We start from the raw sequence: 9,418 nt of genomic DNA on the forward strand, positions 1-9,418 counted from the left end.
AAGAGCTAAGATGAAGAAGAAGAAACAGTTTAAGAAGAAGAAGAAAGAGTAATGTATTTGTTAAGTCTCCAAAACATGTACAAGAATGAGCTATATATATATAGCTCTTTTACACATCAAACTATTAACCACTTTTGTAACTAACAAATTGAAGAGTAGTTATAACTAACTTTAAGCAAGAAAGACTATTCTACCCTTTCTAGATTCTACAATTTTCTATATTACAACACTAACTAGTTTTATTTTCTTTTGTTCATCGTGAGCAACTACGGAGGATTCTCTTGGGTTTCAAATCGTTTTCTTGCATCATTAGTTGGGCCACTTAGGACCAAAGCCATTCTTGAGTCAACCCTTTCCCGAGTCAAAGACGTCAAAAGTGCAGCTGTTTGGACACAAGAAAATACAAGATTTGGAGGGCCCAAACCACCATCCCTTTATTTTGAGTTGTATTTCTTTTTTTTTTTTGGTCTAAACCTTTGTTATTTTAATTGGGGAAAAGGGTCTGATATACCCCTCGACTTTGTCATTTAGAGCTGATATACCCCTTGTTATGAAAGTGGCTCATATATACCCATACTTGTAAACAAATGGCTCACATATACCCTTTTCCTCTAACGGAAATGAAAAAAATAATAATTTTAATTTAAATTTTTATTATTTTTTTCTAAAAAATATAATCCCATATGAGTAAATTTAATCCTCATCAAACATATATTTTTTGACTTTTTTTTGTTTCAATGACTAATTTATAATTATTATTTTGATAATCAAATTTATTTATGTTTCACTAATATTCTTGTAAAACTTATTGTAGATGATCAAATTTTTTTCTTCGAATACGAAATTAAATTACAATACACACAAAAAAATAGTTTAATTTTTTATTCTTTATACTAAGGAATGAAAGAAAAAACAAAATAAGAATAAGAAATTCAAATAATTATAATAAAAGAAGTCAAAAAATAATTTATGTATGAAAAAAATTAAAATATACCTTGAACTTTGATAGAAGAATCATATATACCCCTAAATAATTTTTTTTTAAAAAATTAGAAGTAATAAATATAAATTTAAAACTAATTTTTTAAAATCCGTTAAATGAAGGGTATATGTGAGCCATTTTGTAACGGCAGGGGTATATGTGAGCCGTTTGTATTACGGTAAGGGCATATATGAGCCACTTTTATAACGAGGGGTATATCAGCTCCAAATAACAAAGTTGAGGGGTATATCAGACCCTTTTCCCTTTTAATTGTTACTATTTTTTTTATTTCTTAGGACAGATGAAAGAATTTGGCCTAAGACCCAATAAAAATCAGATTTCTAGAACAGGTGCAAGTAGCTCAAATGGGCCAAAAATCTAAAACAAGATTCGACCCAAATACTAATTCAGATGAACAGAAAACCAGACTTGCATTATTCGCATGCTTATCTGTTTAATTAGTATTAAGGTTGTTACAATTCAATTGTCCTAATAAGCCATTCCAATTTGATTTTCTAAAATATTAAGCAAGCATTCTTTTCACTTGATTTTGAAAATATATTTGCAAAAAGATAACTAACGTAAGTAGTATCTTATTTTTCATTTTTCCCTTGAGATTATTTTAAGCTTCTAAAATTGTTTATTCTCCAAAATATGTTTAAACTATTTTAGTCAAATAAGTTAATTAAAGATAATTGTATGTTAGCAAATGTTCTAGGTGCTTTGAAATCCTTCCTAGAACATTAATATGAACCCCTTAAAGTTTTCAATTGATTTACTGTTTAATCTTTTTGAAAAAAAAAATCTTGATTTTTTTTAAAAATTAAGTGGCGACTCTAAATCATTTTAGTCTAAAACTAATAAACTAGTATTTTTTTTTCAAATAAAACAATGGGTAGGGGGGTGAGGTGCTTTTCTTTTTTTAAAAAAGTGTAAATGAATATCTTAAAGTTAATTATAATGTCAAGTGTCAATAAAAGAAGAAAAAATGTAAAAAAGAATAATTTTAAAAATACTATTTTGAGTCTTTCACGCGCTTCAAGTACGTGCAAAATATTTTTTTTTTGTCATATCGACATTTTGTGTTTAATAGGTACATAACTCAAACAATTTAAATATTCAATAGGTACAAGCCTTAGTTAAGTTGTCTAAATGAATTATGCGGATAACTTTGAGGGGTATCTTGATAGTTATAGCAACCACTGCTTCAACCATCCGGTCACGTGAGTCGTAGGGTGTTTTCCTTCAACCTTTGTCAGTTGTCACCTCCTCCTGTGGTAGACGTGTGACTGTCATTTTCAGTCCTTTCACACTTCTAGGTACAGTCCGCATGTACTTGGTTGTTGGGCAATGGGCGTCTTTGCAGTAGTCATCTTCTTGCGGCCAGAGTCGGATCTAGTGAGGTTCATGAATTCGAATATACCCAATAACTTTTTCATAAACTCTATATTTGTACTAGAAAATTATATATATATGTCAAAGTCGGAGCTAGGTGAGATTCATGAATTCGAACAAACCCAATAATTTTTTCATAAACCCTATATTTGTACTAGAAAATTATATATATATATATATATATATATATATATATATATTATTTTATAAATCTCAAACAAAATTAATTAATAATTATAAATAAAATTTAAAATGCCTAAACTTATAATCCTAGCTTCACCTCTTGTCATCTTTGGTCGTCGTCAAGCCATTCCAACACGGTGGCTACGTAGCTTCACTGCTAGTACGCACCTTAGTGAAATGACTGTTAATGTGCGCTGAGAGAGTTTTAATAAAAAATTATTTACACGTATGACTATTAAATGCCAATTCTTGACTTTTATTTACAAAATAATTATTTGGCTAAAACATGTTAATCCAATCAAAGAATTACATGCATGTGCCAATTCCTCAATTATTATTATTTTATCAAAAACAAAAGCCTTGCTATTCAGCCCAATATTTTGGGAGTGCAAAAAAAATAATATCGAATTTGGTTAACCCCTTAAATTTTGTTTTAATTTCAAGTGAACTAAAGAAACGGAGGAAAGTAACGTGAATAAACTAAATTTTGCAGTTCCCACAACATAGGGTGAAAAACCTATTGTCCAATGTAATATTTTAGGGGCATGCCCCTTTTAGTGCAATATCTTGAAAATTACACTCTCTAGGTACCAAACTCGCACTTATTCACGTTTGCAAGGTTCATTTAATATCCCCATTTTTCAAATATTGATTTTATCCATGTTTTAGTGTATAGAATGTTTAGCCACCTTCCTCTATGTTAAGGTAGAAACAAGAAAAGAAGATTGCTCCTTCGCTTGTTCAATCCAAACATCATCATAACTAAATCAAAATCTTTGTTTATTTTTCAAACTAAATTAATCTAATGAAAATAAATGGCATTGCAAGAAACGAAAATTCGGTATTGTTACATGTGAAATCGAACAAAAAAAAAAGATTGAGAACGAACCATAAACATGAAGGATTATTAGTTCCTTTTCAGCAGCTTATCAAACCCAATAAAAAAAAACAGAGAATGAAAGAGCACAATATGATCATACAAGATCAATATGACGTTCTGTTGGAACATAAAACGGTTCCATATTGCTTTTCTATCCACATGTGCAATATAAAAAGGACAGGAAAATGAAATAAAAGAGAAACTTACCTCCGCAAAATTTAATACTAATAGGTCAGCAAGATATCAAGTTTTTCATTTTTCCCCAAGAATGAGTATTTTCTAGACGGTTCCAAATCAATTCTCATTTCACATAATCTATACAACGACATACGGATAACTTCATGAATACTCATCCAAACCCTTGCTTTATGTTTTAGTATTGTGCTTCTTCAAAACAAGCCTTTTATTCAATGAAAGGTAAGGGAACACAGAGTTAAAATTTGTAAACCATGTTCTCTGTAAAGCCCACATCCTTGAGTAATCCAGTTAGCTGTGACAAAGGAAGCATAAATATCATTAGAGGCAACCACAGAATACTAACAAATAGAAAATTAAATTCTTTTCGCTCTATGGAATAACATACCTCGCCTTGCTCACGAGGATTTGGCTTTTCCCCAGATAAATGTCTTATCATCCCAGGAGGACCACATACCTGGGAGACCAACAGAAAGTTCCAATGATTCCCATAATAAATCTCGAGTCATTTCATAACAAATTCAGAAAATCAGTAATCGTTCTTGCACTGCATCATTCTTGTTGTGTACCACATATTGTTTGTCCTAACCCAGTTACTCAACAACACCAACTATTCAATAACAGTACCCCACCCCCACCCCACAATCGTCATGAACAGCAAAATACTACAATACTAAACAAACGACCAGCTACGATTATTCAAGTTACCACTTATACTGGAGTACCTCGAGTGTTGCATATGATTTCTATAATGACAATCAGGCCACCAAATTAGTTTTGAACAAACAGTTTAGTTCAACCTTTGTTTCTTCTTTGCATCAGCACCCTGTTTTAGTTGTTAGATATTACTGATGTCAGAATGTTAATTGCACGAGTCCTTTCCATAGAATTCTGTGTTCTATATAATCTGTAATTAGTATCACTGGGAGTACGACAAAATGAATGAAATATCTATTTTCTCTTCATTCTTCTTTTCCAAATCCCTTCTTACTCATCTCCATCTCTTCTGTAAGTTTAGCCCTGTTGAGGTGCAATCATGCCAAATGGTATTAGTCGATGTACCTCAGCATTCACTCCGCTGCCCTGTACAAAGCTTCTGCTTCTAATCCTCTTCCTCTATTTCACCTTCATTGCTAGGCTTGGCAACAAGTTGAGCCAACATGGGGTTTGGCTCATCTCAGCTTCCATCAAAATTTGACTCGACTTGGCTCGGTTTGGTCAAAAGTTTGCTCTGATCAAGCTAGGCTAGATTCAACTCAGTTGGCTTGCTCCAGTCATGTAATGATTATTTTTAAATAAAATATCATCCATTAAGCTTAAAGAAATTAGCAATACGTCAATTTAACAATTATTAGTAATTTAATAAATTTATAATCTTGTACTTCATTAATTCATTTGATGTAATCAAACTTTTTATGCATATTGTTATATAACACTACTATATGGGTGGTGCAAAGTGTAAAAAGAATAGGAATTAAAATCAATGAGACTTAATATCATACAATTTTTTCTGAATTAATTGTTGCTTCTTTTCTTCTGCCTTAAGCTATATTCTATGTTCAATTTTAAGTTAACCTCATTTGAATTTGAGTTCTAATTTAAATTAATAATGTACATAATTTAATGACACCTGAATGCATTTACCAATTTAAACTAGCAATATTATATTTCTTCATTTTTTTTTTAAAAAAAGAAGGTTAACATTTCATAGATAGCACTTACATCAATGGTGTATTTCGGTTGAAAGATATCTTTCATTCTTCTGAAATAGGAACCTATCCAATCTTGTCGTTGTGACATGCCGATCTCCTTTTCTCTAAGTAAAGTTGCCACATCTGAGTGGTGGGTCTTCTAATTCCATATCCTCAATATAATCTGAAAAATCCTCCATAGCTTTGGTGATTCTGTTACAGTTCTTCTCAGAAAGGAACCTCACAACATTAAAATCCCCAACAATCCCCAAGGGCCATTAAATAGGCTCCTTTCTCCCAGCTCCCACCATACCACTTCCCTTTCCTCTTTGTTATTAGGAGCATAGACAAATGAGAAGTGCCAGCTGAAATCCTGTGTCTTGCCCTAAATCTTTCAGTAGAATATATTTCTTTTAATCAAAAAATTTAATTATGAATTTAATTACTTCAACAGCATAGCACTACAAGGAACTACACAATAGGGTCAACTAGGGCTTGAGCTTGGCTATACTTTGACAAAGCTTGACTGAGCTCAGCTCGACTCGGTGATTTAAGAAGCTCGGTTGAGCTCGGATCGACTTGGTATTGTAAGAAGCTCGGTTGGGCTACGCTTAGGCTCGACACACAGGCCTATCACCACTATGCTAGTTTTCTCGCACATTTTAGCTATTGTCTATTTAAAACATATATTTTCCAAGTCAATTTTTCTAAAATGCCTTCCTTCCGCATTCATTACCTTTGGTACAACTCTATGCACATTGAACCGATGAATATGCTTTATGTCTACAATGTTTCTCATGAGATTGTTGGTACTCGATTTTCTCTAAAAGCCATCAAGAACTTATAATGTTTAAAGGAGCATGGGACTATACTTCAATGTCCATACAACGTACCCGGTGAAATCCCACTAAATGGTGTCTAGGGAGGGTGGAGTGTATGCAGACCTCACTACTATCTCGTATAGGTAGAGAGGTTGTTTCTGAAAGACCCTCGATTCAAGTGCATCAAACCCAAGTAAAAGATGATTTCAAGGTCCATAACATGTTTAAATAGATATTTACAATGAGAAAAGGACTTAGGAGATTGAAGATGTACAATGAAGTACAATAACACGGCAAAAGGAGCGAGGGCTTTCAAACAAGAATCTTGGTTGATCACACCATCTTCTTGAATTCATCTAGTGGGTCTTGTTTTAGCTTTGAGTCATATGTGTACAACCAAATATAACCGTTAGCATATATAATTTTCTTAAGGTCTAAGCTCATTAGTCTATGGAAGATGTTGATGAAAATTTTGTGAAATATGAGAATTCTTATGTTTTCTATGGAACCTCTCTTGAATTCTTCAAATAATTCAAGTATGAGTTCAACATTTCTTCTCCCTTAGGTTGAATTGCCATTTCATAGGTCTAACGTTTGATACACTTGTGCTTAACTAGGAGCGGTAGGATTAGGAGGATATCCGCCAGTAGATCCGCCCCATACAACAAAGCCGATCCAACCACCACTCTTTAGGACTCACCTATAAGTTTTGATGGTACTCTCTTGTCACACAAGATGTTGGATGCAAGCCTTTATTTCATCCATGTCGCACCAATATGATCTATGACATCATCATTGATCTCCCCATTTCCTTGGATCAAGGAGCCCAGATACTAAAATCTCTCTTGGAGAGGATTTGTGTATCAAGTATCACTTCCACGTTTGCCTCATGCGTCAAACTACAGAATTTACACTCCAAATACTCTGTCTTGTTCAACTCAACCTGAACCCTTAAAAGACTCCAAAGCCCGTCTCCATAACTCATACAGGATCTTCATCAACAAAATCATCCCAAAAGCTAATGAACTAAAACCAGAAGGCTATTTATAGTAAGGGTTACATTGGGGTCTACAGAAATTACCCATATTCCCCCCCAAAGCCAAACCTAGACATAAATAGAATTCAAGAAGATGATGCCAAAGTCAAGGCTCTTGTGTGGTCGTCGTCTTCTTCTTCGGCAACCCTCTTTACTCCTTTGTGCATATTTATTCTCTAATTGGTCTACTCATTGTAGATATCCATTTAAGCATGTTAATGACTTTTGAAAGCTTCATTCAATGCTCCTTTAATGCACTCCAAGTTCTTGTGATCTATGGTGCGCGGACTCTTCAAAAATGTCAACCGGGGTATGTCAGATACTCCAAAATACTGCATTTTGGAGAATCCGACACAGATGCGGCAAGAATTTTGGGATAGTCCAAGAAACATAGTTGATGATTAGAAGAAAGCTTTCAAGTCCTAAGTAGCCATTTTGGGTGCAATCAATTGTGTTCTCAATGTTGAAGAAAAAAACTTGATCAGTCAGTACGTAGTCCTTGACCAGATAGCAAAAAACAAATGACTAAGCATGAATATGTCATACAAGAAATTGAACAGCTTGGCCTTAGAGGCACTGACAATTTAACCTCTTTCAGAAAACTTACAAGAATAAGTGTATCATCACCAGGCGGAGGTAATCCTTTCACAATCATGTTCTTTGATACGTAACCTATGCCGCCTCTCCAATCATTGGTTGGATTATCTACAGTGTAAAATACCTGGATATTCCATAGAGCACATGTTGGTTTAATCAGGAAAGAGAGGGCCGAAGAACAATATTTTGTATTAAACTTTGCAACTACCTTGAGATTCGGATGGGTGGCTGCAAGTACATCAAGTTTCTTCTTTAGCAGTATGTCATCAGGTGACAAATTAGCATAAACCAATGAGACCTGAAAAGTAAAAAAAGGCCCATGAGTGTTCGTTTACATGTTATTAAGGGAAAACTAGCTAAGACACATCAGGGGCAAATGCTGCCAGGAAAGTACATCTTGCTACTGGGTGGAATTTGGTCAGTTAAGTTAGATTTGGTCAGTTAGGTTGGATTTGAATTAATCAAGTTCAATTTAATAAGTTCACTCAATAGATTACTGAACCGATATAGTATCGATTGCTTTTCAGTTTAACCTCTTTGGACATAATTGGTTGCTTCATATTACAAACTTTATTTGCCTAAAATTTGTAGAAATTAACTGCCCCACCTTCACTACTTAATTACAATACTTAAATGGTAGATTTAATAATTATTTAGAATATATAAATAGGAATGTTTTTGTAAAGCTAAAGTTCTTTTCGAATTAGAACCCGAAAAAGCAAAATCTTGAAAGTGAAAAAACCAACAGAAACTGAAAGACTTCCAATCCAGTTGGTTCACTTGGTAAGTTCCAAAGTGATGCATAACCCTATGATACTGACTTGTGGTTGTGGATGACAGCACAAATATTGGATCAAATCAATACCTGAGTATTATCATCAGGATTCTTAAGAATGGCCTCTATCACCTGGAGCATAGGAGTGATGCCACTGCCCCCCGCAATCTGTCATTGGAAGAATGAGTTTGAGTTCTATTATATTTAAGACCAGATACACATGAATAGATGCACAGCACACGATTCAGCCCTAATCGATATCTGATAGAAATGTCTACTGAGAATTGTAAGTAAACTGCACTAGGTAACCTAGTTAAACCTGATAAAGCTAAATAACACCTACATATTTCAATCAAAAGAACCTAATGCTCATATTCATAACACAAGCTTTATCAAGCAGAGATCCCAGATTTCTGGATATTGTCAAGTCGTCAAACATGATGATTCACAGGTAAAGTTGACTTCTGCTAACGACAAGCAGCGTATAACTAGACTTAACAAATAGTTCTTTAGAATAGGTTCATACAGGCACCCCCGTTGTCGACAAAAATAAAAGGTAACTATCAACAGGAATTGTTTTTTTCTGAATTCTCATCAACAGCTCAATTTGTTGATAAGGTATAGTGATAACAGTATTAGCCATTAAAGACATGATCTACACAACCTGCCCAACTTTTGGCGGGTTAATGACCCACTAGTTTTTTTAGCTTAGCCCATTGTGACCCGCTCAATTCAGCTCATCCAAAAATTGGGCAGATATGTAGCCTTAATCAACCGATGAGGAATCTCTGTTAACATTTTTATAGACTTTTCTTTTGTTTCATATGTTATATAAAGCCATAATATAGAGAGGGGGGGGGGGG

The 9,418-nt window shown here is 33.9% G+C and overlaps 1 protein-coding gene across 2 annotated transcripts in view; it reads right to left on the minus strand.

Annotated features, from left to right (window-relative positions):
- Nucleotides 1–3,534: 3,534 nt before the first annotated feature.
- Nucleotides 3,535–9,418, minus strand: part of LOC107020869 (NADH-cytochrome b5 reductase-like protein) — a 16,466-nt gene continuing 10,582 nt past the window's right edge. For both annotated transcript variants that reach the window (XM_015221393.2, XM_015221392.2), the window contains exons 9-13: nucleotides 8,646–8,723; nucleotides 7,989–8,078; nucleotides 7,791–7,904; nucleotides 4,024–4,092; nucleotides 3,535–3,930 (exon numbers count right to left, since the gene is read on the minus strand). In XM_015221393.2, the coding sequence (XP_015076879.1) occupies nucleotides 3,874–3,930; nucleotides 4,024–4,092; nucleotides 7,791–7,904; nucleotides 7,989–8,078; nucleotides 8,646–8,723 (408 nt within the window). In that variant the 3' untranslated portion in view covers nucleotides 3,535–3,873. The remainder of the gene's footprint in view (nucleotides 3,931–4,023; nucleotides 4,093–7,790; nucleotides 7,905–7,988; nucleotides 8,079–8,645; nucleotides 8,724–9,418) is intronic.

This window comes from Solanum pennellii, chromosome 5 (genome assembly GCF_001406875.1).
Source record: "Solanum pennellii chromosome 5, SPENNV200".
NCBI lineage: Eukaryota > Viridiplantae > Streptophyta > Magnoliopsida > Solanales > Solanaceae > Solanum > Solanum pennellii.